At 38.8% G+C, this 27,310-nt stretch overlaps 1 protein-coding gene across 2 annotated transcripts; it reads right to left on the reverse strand.

Moving 5' to 3' along the window:
* Positions 1-102: 102 nt before the first annotated feature.
* Positions 103-26,639, reverse strand: zcchc14 (zinc finger, CCHC domain containing 14). 2 transcript variants are annotated; one of them, XM_044123534.1, is made up of 14 exons: positions 25,374-26,638; positions 20,331-20,498; positions 16,206-16,356; positions 13,299-13,369; positions 13,144-13,215; positions 12,778-12,845; positions 12,219-12,364; positions 8,909-8,945; positions 7,705-8,023; positions 7,516-7,613; positions 6,113-6,210; positions 5,065-5,208; positions 3,215-4,225; positions 103-2,840 (listed from the first exon to the last, which is right to left on the reverse strand). In XM_044123534.1, exons 1-14 carry the CDS (start codon positions 25,866-25,868, stop codon positions 2,785-2,787), a joined length of 2,934 nt encoding a protein of 977 aa, XP_043979469.1. In that variant the 5' UTR covers positions 25,869-26,638; the 3' UTR covers positions 103-2,784. The 2 variants fall into 2 exon arrangements, with proteins under 2 accessions (XP_043979469.1, XP_043979470.1); XM_044123535.1 differs by lacking the exon at positions 20,331-20,498 and having other exon boundaries at positions 25,374-26,639.
* Between the last annotated feature and the right edge of the window lie 671 nt (positions 26,640-27,310).

Below are 27,310 nucleotides of genomic sequence, written 5' to 3' on the forward strand. Positions count from 1 at the left end.
TTGTTTTAAAAATCTGCAGTTGAAACCAAAAACTGACTTTTTTCTGTGAATCACCAAAGTTATTTTTATTTGATAAAAGCAGGAAAAGTTAGTGAGTCTTTAAATATCTATCTTTTTTTCCCCCCCAGTCAGTTAGTTATGAAAATTATTTCTGTTTGCTTTATGGAAGAAAACTTGATAAAATTAAAATTGATATTTTGTTAATTTTATTTTGTATAAAACGGATCTAAACATATTTCAATTTGTCAGAAATTGATTTCTGAAATTAATCAGAAATTAATCTCAGAAATTTGTCTGCAAAGCCTCAGATTTTTTACATTAATCTCAGGTATTTTCTAGAAGAAATATGGAAAATGTTTGACTTATGGAAACTTTCTCAGCTTCAAAAGTTGAAAATGTTTGACTTTTGAAACTAAGAAAGTCCCAAGTTTTCTTTCTAGAAAATTTGAGATTTTTCAGTGGAAATTTACTCCTCTGGTTTTTCTATCTACAGTGACTTTAATACACTTAATACAAGATATCAAACAAACAAATGTCACATGATAGTGAATTAAAATAACTTCTTGAGTTCTTTTGTATTGTTTTCTGGAAAAGTTGGATAAAATCAGTTTCTGATCCCATCCATCCATCCATACATCCATCCGTCTGTTCACCCTTCGTCCCTAATGGGGTCAGGAGGGTTGCTGGTTTCTCTCCAGCTACCTTCCAGGCGAGAGGCGGGGTCACCCAGGACAGGTCGCCAGTCTGTCGCAGGGCAACAGAGACATACAAGACACACAACCATTCACACGCACACTCACACCTAGGGAGAATTTAGAGAGACCAGTTAACCTGACAGTCATGTTTTTGGACTGTGGGAGGAAGCCGGAGAACCCGGAGAGAACCCACCATGCACAGGGAGAACATGCAAACTCCATGCAGAAAGACCCCGGGCCGGGAATCGAACCCACGACCTTCTTGCTGCAAGGCAACAGCTCTACCAACTGCACCACTGTGCAGCCCAGTTTCGGATCACAGATTCATAAAAGAGGAACCGCGACTCCGGATGATGAAGAATCCCGTCGAATGTGAAAGTAAAGGCAGTTATTCAAAGTTTTAACTGTAGGGATGTAAATAATGAAGCCACTAAAGTCTTTATATTACAATGTTAATAAAGACACATAATGAGCCTTAAATCTGAAGGAAAAACTATCAAACATCAGACAATATAAAACCTGAACTCCAGACAAACTGCTGAAACATTTGCAAACAAAACATTTTAAACATCAGATGCCACTGGAATAAAAAACAAAAAAACAAATCCAACAGGAGCAAACACTATAAAAGTTGAACTAGAGATTCCCCCAAAATAATAAAACAACCCAGAACATTTCTATACAATCATCTGAGCCTCAAAACACAAACTCACCTTTTTATTTATTTTCAGCAGAACTTAATCAGACGTTTAGCATTTTAAATTAAATCCCCTTCTTGCTTTATGCTCTCCCTCCAGGGGAGCACAGCTGATCTGGGTCCAGCCCAGAATCACACACACCTCAGACCCAAACACACACACCGATACTTCCTGAACACGTCGCCGTGCTACCAAAGAGGGCAGCCGCTAGTCTGCAGGAGCAACAAAAAGCAGAACAAACGAACCAAACACGGAGAAAGTGGGACTGGAGTGAAGTTGGCCTCACAAACCTCCTTCACTTTAAACCCAATTGGTGTCAAACATTTGTGCTGCAAAAAATGTGATTGTGCCGCTATCACTTTAAAGATAACAAATGTTTTCAGAGGTCATCAAAGGTCAACCAGGCCCCACATTTTTACAAAATCAAACAAAATGTAGCGTCAATCAAGCATGTTGCAAAAGTTTCCCAGAGATTTGTGCTGCAAAATTTTAATTTGTGCCACAATCATTTCAAAGATATCAATAAATGCCTGGAGAGGTCATCAAAGGTCAACTACAACACACATGTTTACAAAGTCTAACAAACATGGTGTCGGTCAACAGCACTAGTTTTGTGCAGCAAAAAAGTTTGTTCATCCAATCAAAACGAACAAAATCTAACAAATTTGATCTAAATTAATCTGTGCAGGTTTGTGCTGCAGTTTATTTTGTTTTAAATCTACTAATTAGAGATAATCAAATGTCAATCAGCTGCACTGCTTTTGCGCAGCATACATTTTTTAATACATTTAAAACGATAGCGGTACAAAAAGATTTGCTGCAAAGACGATTGACAGTAATTATCTTTAATCTGAAGGAGGAGGGGGCGGAAGTCGCGTTTTTTAAAAGTTTCGATGTAAACTTCACATAATTCTGCCTTCAGCTCAGATCTGAGGTAGAAACGCTGCAGAGGCGACATAAACGACGACAACGTTCACTCAGCTGCTGCTTGAGAAATGATTGGCAGTTCTGAAGTCACCTGAACGCCTCGTCGGTTTGGGCCGGCACTGGAAAAAGAGAAAAGTTTCACCCTGTTTTAAAATCTCCTTTTGAATATAATGATTGTTCATGTGGAATTCAGCCGACTGAAACGTGACTGCAGCACAACGGCGAGCGTTAAAATGAAGGATAACACTGAAATGACAGAGTCTGAAAAGTGAAAACCCAAAGTTTGGTCTAAACTCTAAACACTTTGTGGTGAGGAAGCTGAAGCTCTTCCTGTAGTTACTGAGTCTGAAGCTCCGCTCTGATGGAAAGTTAAACCGTTTCTCCATCAGCGTTTCGCCGACTTGCTGATTTGATTTCAGGTGAAAAAGTTCCCAGCAGTTCAAAGGTCACCGCCTCTCCGTGGTTTATTCTCCTGAGTCTTTATTCTGAGAGTAAGGAGTGAACTTCAGCCGAAACGTTCCTGAGAAACGCAGCAAAAAAAACACAAGTTAGGATTTAAAATTAGATCCAATCATCAGTTAGTTACCAAAAACTAATCAATAGATCATCAATACATCATGTTAAGTCAAACAGAACATATTTTTTTACCTTGCAACAAAAGATCGAGTGTTCAAATGCTTTTATTGCAATTCTTGTTTTGTTATTTAATTAAGGAATTGGATTATTTGTATTGATGCATTTCTAATACTGAAAAAAAAAAACAGGCTAAAAAGTCAAATCTACTGTGTTTAAAAACCAAATTAACTTTATTCTCATATTATTTCAACTTCAGTATCGTAATATTACTTTGATTTTATTCTCATATTTTTATTTTTTACTTCCTGTTTCTCTCACCCTGCTGCGCTGAGTCCATCGCCGGCTGCTTGCAGTCCTCGGCTCGATGTCCGCCGCCGCCGCAGTTGTAGCACGACATGTTTCCTGCCGCACGCTTCTGGCCTCCGTTTCCCAGAATGCAGTGCGGCTGGTAGAACCCGAAGCCCTGCTGCAGGTCATGTGACGTGGAGCTCTGGCGGTAGAGCGGAGGCGGGGCCATCAAGGGGTAGGAGAAGGGCGGGGCGGCGGCGCTGGACGAGGCGATGAGCGGGCTGAGGTGGAGCAGCGGCCCCAGCGTGAACAAAGATGGCTGCAGGTAGCCGGCGGAGGCGTATCCAGGCAACGCCGCGTACGGGCTGCAGTTACCGCGGCAACCGCAGGAGCTGCAGACGCACACGGAGGCGTTGTGATTGGAGGAGGGCGGGGAGGATGTGGACAGGGCGGGGCTGGAGGTAGAATGGTAGTACTGGTTTCCAGCGGCGTTGGCGGGCGGGGCGGAGGCGGCGGGGGGGTAGATGTGGTACCCGGCCGGGGAGGACGACAGGTGGAAGAGGAGCGGGGGCTGGGAGACGTGGTGGAGGCTGTTGGAGGTGGAGGTGAGGGCGGAGCTTGTTTCCACCATCAGACCCACAGCGCCGCCGGGCTGCGTGCGGCACGCCGCGGCCTCCTGAGGGCCGCCGTCCGCCACGGCGAGCCCAGAGAACTGGCTCTCCAGCCGCGCCGCCACGCCAACCCCGGGCCCCAGGCTGAACCCGGCTCCGGCCGCCACGGCGCCCAGCGGCTTCACCCGGTCGTCTGCGCCCAGCGGCGAGGGGCGTGGCTTCCTGGGGGAGGACAGGACGCGTGTCGGGAAGCTGGGCTGCGGCAGGAAAGCGGTCTGCAGGGCGCTGAAGGGGAGGTGGGAGGAGCAGGACGGGGGGTGGAGGGGCGCCGGGTCGGTCTGAACCGGAAGAACCTGAGCTGTGGGACGGGCCGGACCGGCAGAGCTCAGCAGGAAGCGCTCCTTCTCCGCACCGCTGGCGGCGTTCGGACCTGAAACACAGAACCACAGCATGAGAAACCCTGATGGAAACGCAACAAATTCAGAAATCCAACTTCCAGAGTGATTTATTGATCCCAAAGAGAATCAATAATTAAATTAGATAGTAAAATATAGTAGCAATGTCATGTTCTGTTGGTTTGTTCATGTCTGGAATGTGAAATTTGTTTTTATTGAGAAATAATGTCTGCCTGCCTGTCTGTCTGCCTGTCTGTCTGTCTGTCTGTCTGTCTGTCTGTCTGTCTGTCTGTCTGTCTGTCTGTCTGTCTGTCTGTCTGTCTGTCTGTCTGTCTGTCTGTCTGTCTGTCTGCCTGCCTGCCTGCCTGCCTGTCTGTCTGTCTGTCTGTCTGCCTGTCTGTCTGTCTTTCCGACTGAATGAAGGAAATCTGATCCAAATCAAATCATCTCGTCGAGATGCAGCTTTAAAGTGACTAAACATGTTCATTAGATTTTTTTTGCACAAAATCATCCATAGATAATTCAATGTCAGCTGTTTTAGGGCATCTGTCACTTTAAATCCAAATAAAGTAAAATTGATACCAAACTAGGGCCTTAATTTCAGTTTATTTCAGTATTTTCTATTTTCTATTTATTTCAGTTTTTGTTTCGTCTAGGAGTTAGCGTAATATTATGACTTTATTCTCATAATTTTAAAAAATAATCGTAGCCTGGCCCTAATATAGACTTGACCTGAATTCAAAGTTCAAACAAGTAAAAGCTGTAAATTCACTTGTCAAACAAGAAAAATCCAGAATTTAAAAAAAATGAAACCTTCTGAGACCAAAAGAACTAATTAATGAATAAAACTGATTCATTTCCTGGCCCGACTTACGGCCCACAGCGTCTCTGCTCCTGTCGAAGGCTGAGTCACAGCAGAGCGACATCCAGGAGGAGCTGCTGTCTGTGGACATCAGATGAGGAGGAGGAGGAGGAGGAGGAAGATGCGGCACTCCGTCCACCTCCACTCGCAGCTCTCCTGCACAACAGTTAAAAAAAATGATTTTTCTGCAGAAACCTTTAACTTTAACACTTTGATATTTACTATTTCCCTACAACTTTGTTCTGGTTTAACATAAACATAATATCAGCTAATCCATTAGGAATAAATGTAAATGTTTAGAAGGGAAATCAAAAATAAATCCAAACCTTTTCTTTTTTAATATTGCAGCTAGACAAAAAGCACAGACTTTAGTTTTCTAGGTTTACAAACTTTTAACCTCCCGTTTCTTGATGGCTCAACAATTTGTTACATTTTCAGCTGCTGTGGTTCTCTTTCACACTGCACTTTGTCAAATGAACTAAACCCTTTGAGCAAGCTGTTCCCCTCCTCGCCTTTGGTGGCGCTGCACCAACAACCTCTGAAGACCCCGAGCGAAACTTCCTTCCTCACAAATGCAAACAAAAATGTAGAGGAGTCATAATTTGGTGGTTGGAGGATTTCTCTGTTGTTTGTTGGTAAAAAACAAAGTTCCATTTCTCCAGCTAGCACTAGACTCACATGCTTGTTTCAGTTGTATTTACCCAGAATGCTCTGCGCTATAGTTCGCTTCCTGCTTGTGGAAAAATCTCCAGTGTTCAAATGCATTCAAAACGCACCAGAATTTGTCGGTTTGTAGGCGGACCAGAGTTTGCCTTCTTGGTCCTCATCAAAGTTCAGTTACACATTCACACCTCCCCAAACGAACCAGACTTTCTACATAAACAAACTTTGTAGTTTGACACTGCAGTGTGAAAAAGAGGCTGAAAATGTAACAAACATTGCAACTTTGGTCCCCAATCGAACCGGTGTTGAGACATCCTTAAATGTAGTATTCTTTCTGTCTATATTTATAAAAAGATACAATCTGTTTTTGGGTGTGGCGCCTCTTATCGCCCCCTACCTGTGGTGGAGGTGGGGTGCACTGAGATTCCCATGTGGCTGGACGGTGTCACCCTGGCGATGCCGCTGCAGGGTCGCTTCTCAGTCTTCATCTCCCTGCTGCACCAGAAAAGACGACTTTTATCCACCAGGGGGAGACACTGTACACTAAATCTGTCAGCTTGGTTCTAATTTAAAAACATGTGGAAAAACTGCTGGAGGACGTTTCTATTTTCTGCTTCCTGTGTGAGCACAAACACACACATCCCCACCTGGCTGGAAAGTTGCTGACGCTGACAGATGAAGGAAAGGATGCACAGGTTTGGACTCGCAGAAGGGTTTTCCTGCAGGTTCAGGTTTTTTTCTGTTTCCACACACACATTTCCAACCCGTTCAGTACATCTTATCTCTCTGATCTGCAGCAGCCGGTTAACCATTCACCGTTTATGGACTTTAAGTTCAGCTTTTACACCTTTTATATCAGCGGCCGATCAGCCGGCTTGTTACCCGATAGTGGAGTTCAGGCCAAAACCAAAGGTATCTCAGAGTAAAGCAGACTGAGGCTTCAGCAGATTACTTTAAACATTTCCTGATGATAAAACAATCATTTGAACCCTGAATCACATCTGAACTTCACCGCAGAAATTAGGAAACTTGACTAAGAAGGATAAAGATCAATCAATGTTTGTAAATACAGATACAATTTAAAAAATGTTAAAATGTTTTCCAGTATTTTTAATTAAATAATTTCTACACCAGACATTAAGAGTACCAGGAATATTTCTTTGGACCATTTTTTCCTTGTCTTTTGTGTGGAAACCAGGATTGAATGAATCAATAGGGTTAATTGTGATTGATTATTTTAAAAATTGTCAACTGATTTAGTGATTAATTGTTAACTGGTGAATACTGACTCAATTAAAGGTCATTTGCTGAAAGAAAAACATACTCAGAGTTGTAATTAAGCCAAAAATGTGCAGAAAATATATAAATTTCCCAATTAGGATCAAAAATCTTCTGTTTGTAAATTGTTTTATCCAGAAATCCTTAAATGTCAGTTTTAGATTCACCCAGTTAAAATTACTGTATAAAAACTACTAAGCACCATTTGCTATGCAATTATTAATTGGCTAAAACTGGCATATAAAGAATCTTAAATGCAATGTATGTATCTTTTGTACAGTTTAGGTTTAATTACTGCTCTGAGTACATTCTTCTACCACATGGCTTTTCTTGAGTCTGTATAGTCCAACTAACGATTAATCGGTTAATTGTTGATCACGATTAATCAGATTAATCGTTTTAACCCTGAGTAACCGTTTTATTAAGATGGATTACAGCCCTGAAGCAGAAGCTTTTCTGATCTATTTCCTGAGATCTTTTGCAGCCGAACGCATCAGACAAACCGAATCTCCTGCAGCTTACTCTGCTGACTTTTGAAGCTCCAGCTGAGTCTTGAGTTTCTTCTTCGCTCCCTGGGTCAAGTCGTACTTGTTGAGGTCTTCCTCCGTCAGCGCTAAAAACTGTCCACAAACACAGGTCGGGACCTTTCTCAGAAGACGTTAGAATATTTCCCTCACTAATTAATGCAGTGAAAATAGAAGGTAAACAGACCTCCTCCATGGTGAGCTGTTTGAAGACTGGGTAGTACTTATGGAGCCGGAGTTTACGCAGCCAGTCCAGGATGCCGTTCTGCTCCGGCGTGTTGGGTTGATTCTGCGTTAACTGGGCCGGATGGGACGGGGAGCGGGGCAGGGAGGGGGAGTGGGACAGGTGCAGCGACTGCGTGCTGGGCGGAGGGTGGAGGTGGTGCATGGAGGGAGGCAGCGGCGTGGGGGGAGACAGGAGGGAGGACAGGTGAGGCGGGGAGCGGGTCAGAACCGAGCTGTGGGTGCTGACCACGGGCTGGACGCTGGCCACCCGGTACACCGCCCTGAACATGGAACAGGAAGTGACTCAGGTTCATCTGATACAGGAGATTTAAAGGGGCAGTATCGTGTTTTCCAGGCACATAGTGCCATTTTATAGCATAATCAAGTAACTATGTTACCTTCAGTTTTTATAAACATGATATATATGTCAAATATGACTTAGAGGAAATTTGACTTCCTGATGTAATGCCTTGAAATTGGGCCTCTGTCTCTTTAAGAAACTTCTGCCCTGCCAACATGGCTCCTCTATTAACCCTTTAACAAAGTTTTTACCTACAATGAGAAGTAGCTCCTAAAAGGATCTCAGCAGATGTCAGTTTCAACAGGTGTTTGCTAATTGCTGCTGCCCAGTCTGAAGAAACTCAGTGGGGGAGGAGCTGCACCTTGAAGGCGGAGCTAGGTCCACCCAGGTGTTTAGCACAGCTGGATGGTTGCTATGGAGATAACAGGATTTCTCAAACATGTATGAAAGAATCAAAGCAAAACTCCAGATTTATTTTTGATGATTGAATAATGATGTAAAGCTTTTAAAATCTATTTTACAAAACACTTACCCTTTAAAATAAAAGAAGAATCAGAATCATCATCCCATAAAACACATTTTCCATCCCAGATCAACCTTCTACATCAGAGACTAGTTTACTCTTACTATCGGAAGTTTATGCCTTGAAAGCTGAGGTATGTAACGTTTATATAAAAGAAATCATTCCGTCTTTTTAATGCTGGAAAATGGCAGGATTACTGCTGGGTTTGACTGGCTGATTTGATTTCCGTTTTTATTTATTCCATATATGTTGCTGATGTTAGTAATAGCAACTGTTGGTTGATGATGATATTCACTGGTGGTTTATCACCCAGAAACTTTTGGGGTGTGCAAGAATGTGTACCTGTTAGCTCCTCTGTACTGCACCATACAGCCGGTGTCTGAAACAGAAATAAAGACTCTCATCAATTTAATTAAATTACCTTTATAATTATATTTTCATTTATTAGGGAGCACCTAAAGAGAAACTGCAGTTGGCTTGGGTTGGTTTTGGCCGGTCCAAGCTGTACAAGATTGTAGAAAAACACCCTCTGATCTCCAATCAAGACCATTTTAAGGCGAGAACGAGAATATTTTACTGCTTGGATTTAGCACAGAATCATACAAACGGCCCAAACAAGAAACTCTGTTGGATTCCACCTGCAGAGGTTATTCCCAAAGGAACTAAATCTAAGAGAGCATTAACACTAAACTCCTGCAGAAATCAGTTTTGGAATTGAAACAAACTTATAATCACATGTGAACAAGCTTGTTCAAGGGATAAGTCATTAAAAATTATGAGAATATATCTCATGTTACCTGAGATATATTCATAATTATACTAAGGACTAGCTACGTATGCAGCGTTGTAGGAAAATTGTACTCGGTATGGAGTCAACACATTAGAATGACAAACAACTTTCTATGAGTTATGATGCTGTAAGAGCTCTGGTGGAGCCAGCTGCACATTATCCGAAAAAAGAAAAGCAAAAACAATCTATCATCCTGATACCACTTCCTGTTGTCTTTTTTTGGAGTTTCCGTCAGTAGCAACACCCAGTTGTTGAGCAAGTGGCTCGTGTCATATGAAAAAATTTATTTCGATATGGCTGAAACTTCATCTCATCGTAGCGCCAAAACTGTTTATCAAAAAACATTTTTAAGAAATTGGCATCTTTCCATTAAGTGTCATTTCAATTTGTGCTAAGTTAATGGAAATACAGCTAATAGTAAGCAAGCGATCAGATTAAGGGGATTGTTCTCCCAGTCTAGTGTGTACTGGAAAAAGTGTCCGAGATTTTGAGTAAAAGTGTGTTGGTGGAAGAACTTCCCCCTGATGTTGCTCACAATGCTGCAGCTGAGAGCTGGAACAATTCAGAGGCATAAACACTGAGAGACATGATGACCGGCAGCTATAAATACACTCTGAGATGAAGTCACACTTACACACACACACACACTCACACGCCCACACACACACCTACTACGTCTTTCTATCTTCATAAGGACTTTCATTCATTCTGCACCATCTCAGTAGGTTAGCACAAAGCAGAACCCAACAAAAAGCTTTAAGGTCAACAAACAAAATATATTTTTCTCTGAGAAAAAAATATATGAACAAAATTAATGCTTTCGGGACCAACTCATATAAGACGGAGAAGGAAAATATATCAGACAAACTGCCCCAGATCTTATACTATCATATAGTTAATAAGTACTTAATGAACGTGAGTACAACATGGAGGAGCTTCGCAGTCTGAAGTCCACGGGCCGCTTGCATGTTATTGTTTACATCCAGACATTTTGCGCCTGAGCACAACGCCAGAGGGGAAAAGGACGATTCTTTTACTCGTCATCCAAAGCTGCACTGCAGCAGTAGAACAAATCTGTCAACAAAATAAAACCTGGAGATGCAGGTTTTATTCATTTGGTGCTGTGAGCAACAACAAACGTAAAATAACAAAACAACATTTGAAGAACAACTGAAAACCATTTATTGCACGTTTTAAATAAAAAACTGCTAAAATCAATATTAACAGATAAATTTAAACACAATATTTGATTATAGAGAGCCGTAGTGGAAAGTCCAAAGAGGTCGCAGACGCCTGATGTAACCCAAAAACAAATCTGAGTAACTGTAAAACATTACTGCCATATTCCTAGTACTCATAACTACTACAGCACAATGGAGCTGAAAAAACTTCTCCCACTGTTGGTGAAACAGGTCCTCTGTATGTAGTATATCTGAGTAACACACACACCAGTATGAGGTCATCCCAGTCTGGGCTCCCAGCATGCCGCAGCGAATTCCCACACCGGACCGAAATAGACCCGGTCGGCTCCGTCCAACACCTCAAACATCTCAGAGCGCCGCCTCACCTCGTCTCTGCGACCGGCTCTTCCTTTTCTCATCCCAAACAAACCACACAGACTTCCTGCACTGCAAAACGCACTGCGTGGAGTTCACTTAAAAAAATCATGCAAACGTGATGCCTCAAAAAAATCAAGTTGTCCAGATTTAGAAATGTTGGTGGGTTTACAGAACTTAACTAACTTGATCCTTTTGAATAAATGGTCTGTTGCAAGAAGCAATAAATCAATTAATGATGAATTTAAACAGTTTGTTGCTTTTGTCCCATCCAGACATTTTTAAAGGGACATTTTGTTTAGAGACTTCATAAATCAATGAATTTTTGTTCATTTGTTTTGGATATTTAAAATGCATTCCTGTTCCCGTATTAAATGTTCATTAGAAATTAAAGTTTATTGATGTTTGAGAATGCGTTCTTGATTATCACGAGAACGCATTCTCGTTATATTAGTTGAAAATTGCCTCAAAACAACAACATTCGTCCAACAAAATTTGTTATCGTAACACGAGACTTAGCATCTTATTTAAAGCTAAAATTAATTTCTTAATGGGGAAGATTTAAAAGCTTTTGTTAAAAAAGGAAGGCCTTTTATAATTTAAGGGGAAAAAAAATTGAGTTTAAAGCTTTAAAATTAGAACCACAACAAAAATATTTTGCATATCTGCATCAGAAATCAAACAATAAAACAGTTTAAAACGTAATTTAAGACGCTCATCACTGCATATTAATATGAAAAATAATTACTGCCATCATCAGTGTTATAGTTACTATTTAATGAAGTTGTCAATTATAAAATAAAAAAGAAGTTTAAACCCAGAGTTGGGTAATACTATTTAAATAGTTGCATTTACTTGAGTAACGTTTTGGGAAAACTTGACTTTTAGGAGTACGTTTACTACACTGTACTTTTTACTTTTATTTGAGTAATTTTATCATGAAGTATTTCTACTCTTGAGTAAAATTTATGGATTTTCTATCCACTGAATGAAAAAGAAACATGTTTTTCAAATTTATCAACACAGACACACACCTGCAGTTTTTGTTAAAGTTTTCAAAGTTTTTAAGTGAAAAAACTGATTAAGAAAAATTTTCTTTTGCCCGATTTTGTTGCTTTTTGCTACTTATATGAATTATTGTAATTTTTGTCCTTAAAATACCAACATTTATACCCTCTGTATTGAATATGTGAATATATTTCACTATGTTTTCACATTTCCTTTCTATAATAATTGTTTGTTCTTTTATCGACGTTCCTGGTCAAAGTAAATAAAACAATTCAGGTGGAAGCACGGCAGGACTTACTGGAGGTTGAGCAGGTGGGGAAAGCGGGGGGTAACCTGGTGGAGGGAGGAGACACGGGGCAGCTGGGGGTCAGAGGTCGGCTGGAGTTGAAGAACAGCTGGACGGAGTGATGCTGCAGGACGGGGCTGGGCAGCGCAGCCAGACACCTGGGTGGAGCAACACAGCCACCCAAACAGCACCATGACAGTGAAGAGAGGACATTTAGAGAAGGTAGGGTTTTTTGTCTCACTATCAAAAATTGATAGTGATTGATTGATTAATTAATTGATTGATTAATTGGCCAATTAATCAATCAATCAAGTTTGATCTACATCATAAAAACACAAAAATCAACAATTGAAACATTACATTTTGCTAAGTGTCGTCATTACACATAAAAATGTTGATCAATGTTTCATCGATCAATGATTATGAATCAAAAGCAACTTTAAACAGATGGCTTTTCAATCTAGACTTGATGGAAGCAGGATGTCGGTTTAGCCTTTTAGAAGTGAAAGTTGGGGTGAAAACAATTTGATGTTTGGTCAAAGCTTTAGAGAGATGAGGTTTCTCCACTGACCTGGCGTCGATCTCTACGGACTGAGGGAGGAACTTCTCCAGTCCATCGTCAGGAAACACCTGAGAGAGCTAACAGAGCAACATTCAGCAACATTAAACCCAAACTACCCACAGATTACTGCACAGTATCACTCTATGCTGACGATACTCAGATTTTTACACTAAAACCTGAACAATAATTTTACCTAAAGCAGAGGAAATATTCTGGTAATACAAGATGTCATGTCCTTGTTTATCCCTTATTGCTTTGTTTAGTTATTTTATCAGGATTCAGTTGAAATCCCTTTGGGATCAATATATATATAAGCTAGTTACACCATTAGAAATCACAGAATCCCAGTAGCTGCCATCTGCACCAGATTATTACCTGAGATATCAGCTCTGCCACTTCCTGCTGAGGTCTGACCATAGATGATGTGAAACCGTCGGACCAGCCCACCTGGAGAGGCAGAAGACAGGAGGAAAGCAATGAAGAAGAGCAGCAAACAACAATAAAAAACTACCTTATTGGAGTTGATCTACCTCAAACACATATTCGCTGCTGTTCTCTGGCTTGTGGATCGCTCTTCTGAGCACCACCCGCTCAATCACAGCTGCAAGACGCACACATCAGTTCACAGACCAGTAAAAACAGTCAGAATAAGAGCTGTTCCACTACTAAAAAAAATCTGAAAAACACATCCCACACCAGTAGGTGGCGATAAAATCAATAAAACTGAAATAAAACTAAAATACAGAGAAACAAAATCAAATGCAAGGGAAAAAATTCCATGTTTTTATATGTAATTCGGACCTTTATGAAACTATTTCCAAACCTTTCCTGGCAGGTTTTCCTACCAGCTTTTTTATTTTTTAAAATACTTTTATTATTTTATTTATAAATCAATCATAACTAACCAAATTTGGGTTTTTGACAAAAATATTTACAAAATGACCCTTATAATGTAAAACTGACAATTCACAATACAAGTATTCTCATATTAATAACAGAAACAATTAATCAACCATGATTAATTGATTATAGGTTAGTTTAAAGTATACAGGCTCTAAAAAAGGCAACTTCCTGAAAGAATAACACCTCTCAGTAGAAATTAAGCCAAAAATAAAAAACAAACGTTGTCAGACTGATGCTATTTTGTTTACAGAGACTTTATGATTCATATTATTTGTTGTTTTGTTTATTTATTCTGGATATTTAAAATATCCTCCAGTTCCATTAGAATTTTAGGTTTATTGACCTTTTAGAATCTGTTATTGCATCATTATGCCATTACTATTATATTACTTGAAAATAGTTTCAAAACAACAATATTATTGTTTATCGCAATAATTTCTGGGACAATTGTCCAGGAAAATTTGTTATCACTCAGTTAAAGTTTGAAAAAAACTAAAACTACAACTAAGATTAATAAGAACTAAGCAATACGTAACTACTAACAACCAGAAAACACACTATGACACCGAATTAGAACTAAATGAATTAGACAAAAAGTCAAACCAATTAATTCAATGGAAAGTTATTGCAAATAAAAATGTGGGTGTGACTTTTGTTATGAACAGATTTTTGACCGACGTTTGGGCGTGAAGGGACAAGCTGCTGAGACGCGGATAAGGGAGTTTTTCTAAATGCTTTGGGCCGTTTAAATCAACAAACTGTCAAACTGTTTATTACCGACTGATTTTATTAGTTTACAGCAACAGTTTTATATAAAATTAAACAATCAGCTGCTGGCGAAACGCAGCTAAACACAAAAAGCTGGGAGACAACACGGATCTAGACAGGTTGCTCTCCTGTTTGGCTTTACGTCGGTGACATCTATGCAGAGTTAGCAGAGGTGACATAGCTGAGTGTTGTGTTACAGATCGGACGCACTGGCGTAAACTGTGACACCAGCTGCTCAACGAGTCACTGGTTTCTAATAGCTGATAATGGAAGACGTCCCTGTTGATCAGTTTGGCTTCAGGAAGCTTAAAAAAAAAAAAAAAAAAAAATCCAGCATGTCTGGAACCTAACTGTAAATAAAAAACAAACACAAACGTTTTAACAATAAAGTTAGAATAATAAAATAATAAAAGAGAAAATTATATGACAATACAGTCAAAATTATATGATAATAAAGTGATATTTTTGCCAGTATTAATTGTAATAATACAAGAAAAAGTTGTAATATTGCCAGAATAAAACCTAAATAATGTAAGAAAAGTTGTATTACAAAAAGTATTAAAAAAAAACACAAAAAATGTTATAACATTGCCAGAATAAAGCAGTTTTAAAACTAGAAAATACTTTATTTTTAACACATCAGCATCAGATTATTATTAGCAGAAGGATTTTGAAACGATTGTTTAATCTCCTGGGTTTATTCAGAAGAAAGAATCACACCAACTGATCTGCTAACGTCAGACGTTGAAAACTATTTAGGCTTTTTTCATATGAACTTTTATTAATTGTTAAAATGTTTTTCCTGCTGATATGATTATCTTTTCATAATTAAATAAATATTCTCGTCACCATAACGAAATTTGCTGAAAGATAAACTGTCCAGATCTTACTGCGGTAAATGAGAATATTGTTGTTTGGAGACCATTTTCATCATTAAGCTTCTCTGCCCTTGACAGTTGGTGGTTACCATAGCAACCAGTAGCTGACAGCTCCGCCCCCTTTTTCTGTTGCCTTCTGTTGTTAACCGTGGAATCGGCCACAAGTTTTATATTTGAACATATTTTAGACATAATTAATCATATGCAGGGTTTCATGTGTAATTTTGCTTTATTTTAATTTATTTTTATTTTAGATCTGTCACAATAGCAATTTGTCCCATAAGTTATTGTGTTAAACAATAATGTTGTTGTTTTGAGACCATTTTTATGTGATATAGTGGTAGAAATGGCATAATAATCCAAGAAAACATTCTCAAACATCAATAAACTTTATATTCTAATGAACATTTAACATTGGAAATGGATTTAAAATATTTAAATAATGAAACAAAAACAACAATAAAATAAATGACGAAGTTTCTGCAAACAAAATTATCCTTCTAGTTAAAACCAAAACATTAGACTGACAACTTTTATCATCCACTTTATGGTAGAAAAAGAGAAAAGGAGAAATCATGCAAATGAAAATTAATGAGCTCATTTTAAATTATAAATTGATTTATTAATTAATTGAGGCTAGAGGAAATACTAAAAGACACTTTTCAAAATATTTTCTGTCATTTGTAGTTTCTTTCTTTCTTTCTTAAAAACTAAAAAATAATTTTTTATTTTAAAGTCGTATTGTCCAGCTCTAGTTGATGCTGATTCTTTATATTTTTTTTCCCGCCCAGCCCTGAGGGCCACATTCTTTCTGCTTGTATTCAGACGCAGCAGCATGCTGCATCTTGCTCAGATGTTTTCTTTAGCTCGTCATTGGCAGCTCCTCACCTTTCGCTGCTTTCTCCTGGCGGCTCCTGGTTGCATCCTGGACCTGCAGGGGCGGCGGAGGAGAGCGGCGCTCTGGGCGAGGAGTCGGCAGCTCCTGGTGGACCGCTGGCTCTTCATTTCCTGACCCCGTCGACGCCTCTCTGCTCTGGTTCTGGAAATAACAAGGTTTACTGTGTTTTACTAGATTCAAGAACAAATGTCACCAAACTGAAGCATCATCAGGAGCTTTTAATGGATCTGATGAACATAAAACATGACAAAATGTTTGAGAAAGAGACATTTACAGATCCAAGTGAAACCAAAGAATTAAAATCAAATAAAAAAAATCAAAGGTTCTGTGGAGAAGTTGTTTTTCTTTTCTGAACAATGTCTTTAGAAGAAATCTTTGTCCTCTGAATATGTAATACATAGTTCTCATGTGACGTCACACATCTGGGAAGCCATCTTGGTAGGTAACTGCCATGACAGTCAGGCCTGTTGCAATAAGCAATAAATCAAATAATCACATTTTAAATTAAACCGTCTCAATAATTTCAGATTTCATAATTGATCATTTTTCTCTTTTCTCCATTTCTATAAATGTTTTCAGCCTGGTGCTTTGGACTCAACCAGCCCTTCGTTTGTTGTTTTTGATATTTAAAATGTCTTCCAGTCCCAGAATTAAATGTTCAAAAGAATTTAACGCTTTTTGATGTTTGAGAATATGTTATTGCATTATAAAGCTATTGCCATCATATTAGTTGAAAATGGTCTTAAAACAATGCATCGTCCCAGAAGCTGCTATGGAGTTGCTATGGCAACAATAAACAAGTCACAAGCTTAGATTTAACGTATGAACAATATCAGTGCATCACATCTAGATGCTGTCAGAATCCTTGAGTCTACTCCTGTTAACAACTGATCATTTACTAGATTATTTGATGATTATTGGAATAATCAATTAGTCTGATTAATTGATTCATCCCTAAAACATTATATTAGTATTTTTTATTCAGTCAGGTCCTAAAAGATATGAAAAGGTTGCAACAAAATAGAAACAGGACGTTTTTAGTTCACGATTCCATATTTTTCTTTTTACTTGATCTGAAAAACAGATTTATTATTTATTATAATGATAACTTTTAATTATCAGAGGCATTTCACAAAGCCAAAAAAACATTCAGCTGCTAAATACACAGCAGCGACTCCGTCTCAGCAGAACAGAAACAAGATCCGAAATGTATTCAAGATGTTAAAAAAGGAACTTGACGAACTTGAAGTGGAAAAATGTAAAAGTTTCTAAATGGAAAACTGAGATAAATACGTCAAGAGGGAAATAGCTCCAGTGATTGCAGCAGATTTCTTTCCACCCAGTTTTTTGATTTTGAGGTTGATACACATTTGCTGAAAGCTGATCGTTAACATGTGGCAAACTTGCACCACAAGCTGTTTCCAATATAAACGATACCTCAACTGGTTATGAAACACTCCCAGACCCGAATCCAGGACTATTGTCGAGTTCAGACACCAGTAAACCTAATCTGAACTGGAAATGTTGTAAACTAGCTAGCTGATATATATTTTTTTAGTCTTTCCATCCAAAGTGCGTCAGAAATTCCCTACTTAAAATGCTGAGTTATCAGAAATGAAAACCCCTGATAGGGTACGTGCTGTTAGGAGAAATCATCCAGGCCGTAGATCTGAAAACAATTAAGAGTGCTACCGCCACATCCGCATGCTCCTGAGCCCGCCTGCCAGCAGCCTGGAAGGAAGCAGAGCTTCAAGGTAAAACGGAGAACAAACATTGGAAGCTGAATTAAAAAAAAAACCCCAGGAATAAATTTAACAGAAATACGTGGCTTGAAGCTGTAAAAATCCAGATTTCTGGTACAGTAGCTCCTCCTTCCTCTCATATAAAAGTCAGCTGTTCATTCCCACACAGGCTTTGTTTTTATTGCCCTATAAAGCGCGCATATAATGGGCCGATTATGCAAGTTTCAACTGGCCTAGTAATGTTGTAATATATTGCATATGCTGTGTTTAAACCACTGCATTGTTTCTGCATAAAAACCCCTCTGGAGTCACTCAGCATTCATCTGCTTCGTGTTAGTCAAAGGTTAGGAGAGATGACTTAAGAAACGGAGAGACTAGAGAGACACGAGCCACAAGAATGGAGTGAAGACATGCAGCAAGATTCAGCAGGATAACAGAAGGAAAGCAGAATATTTGGTCAAAATGGTTAAAAACTGATTATTAAAGTTCAAACAGCTTTATAAAAACTGGTGTTTATGTAGTTTATTGCTCTCGAGAATAAAGACGTGCTAACACAACGCAAAGGCAAAAAAATCCGTCATGATTTCAACTCCAGGATTTATCAGCCTGGCGGGCTGCCAGGATTAACGTGAGATCCAGTCAGGCTAAGAGTCACGTCTTTATTTATAGTAAATAGATTTAGTTTAAATGTATTTTTATTTGTTATATTCATCTATTTACATCACATCAAAGGAATTTGCTTTGTAATAAAGTGATTCTGATTAAAAAGCATCTTTAATGGAATGGAAGCACAATGGTGGCAAAAATGCTCTGCAACTAAAGATTATGTTAGCGATCAATTAATCATCAGATAAATTCATTAATCGGATATGAAAATTGGCACATTCAGCTAAATTTTTATTTAACAGTTTTAAAGATGCAAATAATTGAATCCCTTCCTTAAATAAGGAAACAAATATTTTATGGCCTAAAATGCATAAATACAGCATTGTTTCAGTGAAAAAATAAAAAAAAATTGTATAGTAAAATTATGTATATTTTAAACTAAAAGTATTTTAATGTAGAGTTGTGTGATATAAAGCTGTGCCATTGCAACAAATAGAAAAATTCAACTCCTGTTCAACCTAAAGGCAGCACTGAGACGGTTTTAGGCAAAATGTTTGCAGAATTAAATAAATATCAAAATTTGCACCAAAACTTGAAGATAGTGCCCTATGGGGCCAATTTTAACGCTTTATCTGCAAAAAAACTAAGTTTATTTGTGATTTATTTGCTCTTTAAAAGAGATGTTGCAGAAACATTCATCCATCTACCGGATTTGAACCAGGGACCTTTTTGCTGCAGCACTAATTGCTCCAGTGCAACGGAAAAAAGATGCAAACCTCAAAAGCTGAAGCAGAAAAAACTTCCTCCCCAACAATCTGACAGCCTGGTGAAGTCATACAGGCGATGGTGAGATTACTCATCTAAACAGGATGTAGTTAAAATCAGAAGTCACAAATGTCCCTCCATTTTCTCACCCCACATAAAACCTGCATTTCTCTGGTTAATCTGTGATAAGTGACGGTTCTGGTCGCTTCAGAGAGATGGAAAGACAGCCAAAGAGAGAGCATTTATAACTTCCTGGGGATTCACTGGAGACTTACACACACCACAGAGGGTTGATTTCAGCACTGAGAAATGTGCTGACCTGCACTAAGCAGGAGCCAAGGGCAACAAAACACTAAATACAAGCGCTCCTCTGAGCCGGGTACTTTCCCTGCTCCTGCCTGCATCGGACCGACTACAGGCTGTAAAACCGTGTTTACATCTGCATCAAGTTAAGAAACAAATTAAATGTTTTGCCTTTGAACTTCTCCTCTATAGTCGTTGTTTTTCCTCCCATTTTTTGCTCCTTTGACCCTGTGCCGGATGATCTGAAGGGTTAAAGGAGCAGCTTGGTTTCCGGCATCATCTGGAAAACCCCTCCTTTTGCTCCCGCTGCGTTCTCCGCGTTTCATCACATCCCGGCTGCTCCACCACATCTGGGTGGAAACGACAGCCTGCGCTCGTCTTTTATTAACAACATTTTGCTCCTGAACTCGATTCTTTTCTAAATATTTCTCAGCGCTGCAGGTTTTGTTTTCAGGGGATTTAAATAAAACTTTCTTCCTCTACCAAATTAAATGTGGCTGATTTGTAACTTGCACAAAGAAACCAAACAGGAAAGGAAGCATAATTGAAAAACACAAAAAATAGACTAATCTGAATCATAAAAGTGAGATGAGATTTTATTTTAAGTTAACTTTAATTCCTCCATCTCAAGCCATTGTTATGATTCTGCAGCTGCAGGAATTTGGGAATCAAAGGAAAAATTAAAAGTTTGTTTCCTACCTTGTGCCAGTAGCAGGTTGGCAGGTAGGAGGTGCTGGTGTTGGGCAGGGAGGCCTGAGGCACGGCGGCGGCCTGATGGTGGTGGTGGTGATGAGGTTGAGCGCCATAGCAACCAGCAGCTCCATCACTGCCAGCTTCTGCTGCAGCTTCTCCTCCTCCTCTGCTAGCCTGGAAATAGGTAGTGGCAGCATTATGCCTCTGTACACCCTTTTAGGGGTCAGGAGGGGTGCTGCTATCTCCAGCTAACGTTCCGGATGAGAGGCGGGGTTCTATATGTACATATGTATCTATATATATAGACATATCTATAGATATATATATTATGTAATAAAATGTTTATTGTCCAATTTAAAAACAGGAATTGAATGATTTGTTTCAGTGATGCACGAACAGCATTAGTATTGGTATCAGTTGATGTTAGCATATCGATATCACATCAATAAGTAAAACTGGGCCAATAATAATCAACAACTTATATTGATTTCCATCTTGATGGTCATGTGGTGTTTGTTTGGCTGTGTGATAGTGATGCAGCAAAGGATTGTGGGGAGATTAACTGAAGCAGAGACAAAGGTCAATAATGTTATCATTGCATCCCCAAGTTGTTGTTTTTTGTTTGTTTTTTTTTGCATTTTTATGTATTTCTAACTGTACATGAAATAAGCTTAAGTGGTTAAATAATATTCTTTGTTTGGGACCTTCGATCCAGTTTCACCCGTCTGGCTGATAATTTAAGGGAATCTTTTAGGGGAAGTTTTCCTTCATCCTCTCTGTGTGACGGACCAGTGAAAAGCCCCACTGCACCATAATGTTTGAATCCGATTAATTGCCACAAAAATTTATAGAATAATTGATTTCTAAAATAATTGCTAGCTACAACCCTAGCATGAGCATCCCAGGGCAGTGTTGTAGTCAAGACCACCCAACCAGAGACCAAGACAAGACCAAGACTTTTAGGATCCGAATCCGAGTCAAGACCAAGACAGCACCCCGCGCTACATGACACAATAAAATGTGAAATATGATCAAAATTGCTAATCACATTGATCTGAAAGATTCACATTCCCATAAAAACACCTAGATATTAAATACTTTGAGCTGAAATAAATGTAACCAATATTAAAAACAGAACAAACTCTTTGTTCTGCTAATCTAAAAAGATAACGCCCTGGGCATTTGCCCATATCATTTATGTCAGAAATCATCACTGTTTACACCATTAAACATAACAACTGAGGAAATGCCCTGAGGTAAACAACGCTCAACTATGAACACTGACCACAGAGAAACAAGCAAGAAGTGACCGAGCACAAGGCGTCACCTTGACTGTTCTCATCCTCTCTCCCTCTGCATGAAGCCAGGCAGCACAACGCTGAAATGTCGGTCATCATGGCCGACATTTCAGCTGCCATTTTGAACAAAAACAGTCAAAGAACAATGAGCATGCTCTGCGTGCTCTTTCGTTCTAATTATTATTAATTAAATAAATATCAATGTATATAATTTAATTTAAGGCAACAGCTCTACCAACTGCGCCACTGTGCAGCCCCAACAGGGGGCCCTCCACAATTTTTTTTGTAGTAAGAACGTTGGTGTGAAAACGAGAGCTTCAGGTTATTTATGCTTTTGTCTAGCTTATTGCAAAACCTTTTCCACGTGTCAACTCCCAGCGAAATGCTGTTTATTTATGTCATTTGATGCAAACTTATGTCAAATTAAGCAAACAAAAAAGTTATTTTCTGTAATAACTGAAGCTATTCTGTTAATGAGCCATATTTGTTTCAACTTTTATTTGGTGAAGCGCTTGGTGAGTTTTTACCTAGAAAAATGTAATTTTGTCAATATCTTATTTGGTTGTGAAATCAAATTTAATGTAAATTTAAAAGTTCACTATATAAGCTTTGAGATTTCACATCTAACTCAAAGGGAAACATAAACGCTGACGTATCATTTCCAGCTTTTCCATGTAAGTGTGTGTTTCCAGTTGAATAAGTAACAGTGGAGGTGAGTTACAGCCTGTCTTTGTCTCACCTGTAATTAAGTCCAGAGGAAACATGTATGCTTGCTTAACTCCACCAACTTCAACTAAAGACGCTTTTCCTTTCTGCGGTCAGTGGAGACAGCTAGCCCCGCAACTAACAATTATTTTAGATATTGATTAATCTATCAATTATTTTGATGATTAATTGGTTAATCAGTAAAAAATAATTAGCATATTCTGCTGATTTCTCATTTAGTCCTTTTTTCAAATAAAATATTGGAAATACATTAAAAGATGTAAATACACAAATAATTCACTTCCTTTTTTAAATAAAAAAATGAACATTTTATTTCCTAAAATGCAACTACATAGCATTCCTTTAGTTAATACTTTATTATTAAAAGCTCAAAATAGAAATTTGATGTTTTTTGATTCACTGTGAAACAGATGCATCATTAATTATAAGGAAGATATTTAATTGTTTGAGCTCTTTAAATCTAATTAATCGTTTAAGCCGTAGAGACGAGCCAGGGTTACATTTCCTTCTAAGAAGCTCTCTGAGAATTTTGATCCAAACTTTCAGATTTTGATTCGATCCAGCTGTTGCACCTGCGTCATGGAGGGAAACCCATCTGTTCAGCTACCCTTTTTTCTTTAGCTCCAACTGTTTTTCCAGATATTTTCACATTTTACTGGTTTATTTTACCTGCATTTAAGAAATGCTTTTACAAACCTCTTCATATGATGCATTAAACTTTGCAGCAGCCGTGTTTTTAACTTCCAATGCCTTTAGAAAACTTGACAACCCCTCACATTCAACACTGTTTTCTGCTCTGGTGTCGTCACTGCCTTGTATTGTTGATGTCATTCACACCGCAGGCTTCTCCATGAAGCTGCTTTCACTTCCTCTTGCAAAAGGAACAACTCTAAGAAAAACCATGAAAACACTTCAACTGTTTGTAGAGGAATTTCCACAGAGACACAAAAACAGAAACTAAAACAAAGAATTCTGGAACATGAACACGATATTCTGTCCCAAAGCAACAATAAAAATCACTCTGCGATTCTTCGGACTTCCTGGGAAACTGCAGCAAATATTGAGTGAAATCTATTATCACTTTTTATTGACTGCTCAGTCTGGTTGTTTGAAGATGATTTTAATCGGACAGCTGAGTTTGAATAAAACTTGTTCTGACCAGATTGTTCTGTTCTCAGACATATTTATATATTTAAAGCTTAAAATAAAAAATAAAAAATATAGAATCTGGAAATAACAGAATGAATCATAGGAGGCATTGACAGATGGATGATCCAATTTTTAGATGACTAGAAGGACACACAGAGAGATGTTGGACCGATAAATGGATAATTTCTTCACTCTTTCTACTCTTATCCAGATGTGGAAAATAAGGAGAAAAATTCCAGATTTTTCCAGACTTTGTAAGAGTTCTCCATGTTTTGATTTGTTAAATATATTCCATCAACTATTATTTTTAGTAATCGATTAATCTATCAGTTATTCTGATGATTAATTGATTAACAATTGACACATTCTGCAGATTTTTTATTTAATCACCAAAGCTTGTTTTACTAAAAACAAAAATAAATAATTCAGTTCCTTTTATAAATAAGATAAATATTTTATTAACATCAACATGTGAAAAGTTCAGTTGTTTATGCTCAACTTAACATTAATACAGGATTGATCTGTTTATTATTTTTTGTATTGACCAACTGATAACTGAATAGCAAAGGGTGATTAATGGGAGATTTTTTTTAAAATAGAATTTGAACCAGATGAAGCTAAAAACTTCTACTTGTGAAGTTCTGGATATCGGACATATTTACAGATAAATAATGTAAATATTAAATGCAAACTGTCCATACTATTGTTTGGATTAAATGCAGCTCAGAATGTGCTGCTCTTTTGGTAAATAGTTTTTTTTGAGACCGTATTCTCCACTTAATGATTAATTGATTCTTAAATTAGTTGACTAATGTTTCTATTATCAATTAATCACCATTAATTGTTTCATCGATGGTTGTGTAACACTTTCTTCTGAACATTAACGAGTTGTAGGAATAATTTGTTTACTATTATTTGGATGAACTGATTAATTATTGAATAGCAAAAGGTGCTAAATAGTAGGCCTAATAAGCAATAAATCGATTAATCGTATGTTAATTAAAACAAGCTCAATAATTTCCATGTGCATGATTTATTGTTTTTCTCTTTTCTACCAAAAAATTGGATGATAAAAGTTTTCAGCCTGGTGATTTGGTTTCTAATAGCCCTTTTTTGAAGGACAATTTTGTTGACAAAGGCTTCATAATTCATTTTATTTATTGTTATTGATATTTTATTGATTTACTCTGGATATTTAAAAAGTCTTACAGTTCCAGTATTAAATGATCATTAGAAATTAAAGTTTATTGATATTTGAGAATGTGCCATTATCATCATATTACCTAAAAATGGACTTAAAACAACAGTGTTACTGTTTATCACAATTACTTCTGGAACAATTTATCATCCAGCAACATTTGTTATTGTGACAAATGGACAAGATTTTTTTTCTAATGTTTGTATTTTTGTACGGTTTTGACTTAATTACAGCTCAGAACATGTTTATCTTTCAGCAAACTGTTTTTTTTCCTGAATCTGTGTCCTTCAGCTAATAATTAATTGATTACTAAATTAGGTGGATTCATCACGAATAATGGTTTCAGTACTACATCCTGTTGAATTTGATACATTTTTTAGCGAGTTTATTTACAGAAAAAGATTTTTTCTGTAAATAAACAGAAAAAATCTGTTTAAAAATCTGACTACATACAATGCAAAATGTATGTAGTCTTTTAAGATTTTGACTTAATTACTTCTCTGAATATGTTGTTCTTTCAGCAAAATGCATTTTTTTAATTTGTTTACTCCAGTTAACGATTAATCAAATACTAAATGATCTGTATTCCTTGCCCCTTTCTGTCATACTTAATCTGATAAATTTTTGAGCTGGTTTGTGTCCATATGGACAACACCAACCTTTGACCTCTGCCCTCACCTGCAGGATGTCCTGGATGTGGCCCAGCTGATGCCTCAGCACCTGTTTCTGGTGGAAGTTGAAGGCCGGGTGGTTGGAGGCCATGGTGAACAGCAGCAGGAACTGCTCCTCCGTCCTGCCGTCATTCAGCGCCAGCCCGTAGTTGTTGATCACCGTGTCGATGTGGGTCAGGGTCCGGTACAGGACCCCCGCGGCCTCCCGGTTGTCCGTGCCCAGTAGCGCCAGCGACACCAGCAGCTTGCTGCGGACCACCTCGTCCGTGACGTTGGTGAGTCCCGAGAGGTCCGCGGGGTTGTTGGCTTTGATCTCCGCATCCCGCAGGGAGTGGTAGTCCTTGCGGGCCAGGTCCTCCAGGCAGGAGCCGAGGAAGCGCAGCTCGATGGGGACGCAGAGGTCCAGCAGGCCGCAGAGGAACTCCGCTCTCTGGGCGGAGGTGAGGGTGGAGAACCAGCGGTACACCCCCTCTCTCTGGACGCAGCTCCGGCTCTCCACCATCCTCACACCTGGAACCACCTGGATCAGAAGAACCTGTCGGCGCTCACATCAAAGGGAACGCACGCGCGCGTCAAAACTTTTTGAACTTTCTCCAAACTCCTGTGTTTATTCCCAGCGGAGGGGAATGAAAGAAGAACAAAAGTTTCCTTTGTTTTCGGTCTTCTTCCACACTAATCCCGGCAAGTTCTACTGAGGTCTGGCCGCCCGGACTGGGTCACTATCGGACCTCACGCTTCCTCACAGTCCGGTTGCGGACAGTTGAAAATTCTTGGTCTCGTTCAAGCCGAACCGTGCAGAGACTTCGGAACGGAGCGTCCTCATGGTCCCCCAGTAAACTGTTTCAACTGGGACAAAGCTTAAAAAGCAAACCCGGAGCAGCCTGGGGCTACAGCCCGCTGCAACTGGGAATGGCATTTGAACATTTCAGAGACATTACCTCACCAGACGGGGCTGTGCACGCAGGTCTCAGCGGTAAAAGTTCCGGATTTATTCAGCGTTCAGCAAACTGGAAGTTTAATCCTGCCTGAATCCTGCCATGACTTCAGAAAGAGAGGAAAAAAAACAGCTGTGAAGAACATTATCCCAGCTCTGGCCCACGGAGAGGTATGGTCTCCTCTGATTGGCAGACTGGACAGTCAGTAATGAGATCCTGCGTTCTGATTGGTGCAGAGGTATTTCCGTTACCCACCTACTCCACATCTTTTCTCATGGCCTTCATAAGTATCTCAGATGAGTTTCTGGCTCTTGAGTAACTGAGGAAAGTCGCCTTTAAATACCGGTTTTCTTTATATTTCACCAATAAATACATGATAATTTATTAGAAATGTGTTTTATCTGATTGGTTTAGGTATAAATGTAATATGGAGACATTTATTTCTTTTTTTAATGACAGATTTTTTGTTTTGAGATTGTAGTGAGACAACTCTCCACTCATCCATCCATCCATCCATCCATCACTTGACCAACCTCCAGAGGACCTGCTGGTCTACTCTTGGCTCCCGCAGGATGGTGGAGCCGAGGCTCCCAGGCAGAACAACATGGTTCTGGTCGAAGGCCTCCGGGATCCCACATTTCTCTGGCAGAACTATAACTAACGGTTTTACTATCTGACTCAGCTCTTTTTTCTTCACCAAAACCTAATGGAATAACATCCAAACTACAGCAAAGTCTCACTCTGTCTACATTCAGCTCCATACTTGAGGTCCTTCAGACCTCTAAACTGGAGAGAAACATTTAATATTTTTAGCTTTACCTATAACGGAATATTAGTCAGATCATTAACAATAATAAATGCATTGTTCATTTAAAATGTTGTCGTTCACATCTACGTCCAGAAGATGGCGCCTGGTGTCTACAATGAAATCTAATCAACGCACACCTGCTGCTAAAAAATGATTTACATTCTCAGAAAAATAAACATAAGACAGCAAAATAATACAATA

This window comes from Gambusia affinis, linkage group LG08 (genome assembly GCF_019740435.1).
Source record: "Gambusia affinis linkage group LG08, SWU_Gaff_1.0, whole genome shotgun sequence".
Classification (NCBI taxonomy): domain Eukaryota; kingdom Metazoa; phylum Chordata; class Actinopteri; order Cyprinodontiformes; family Poeciliidae; genus Gambusia; species Gambusia affinis.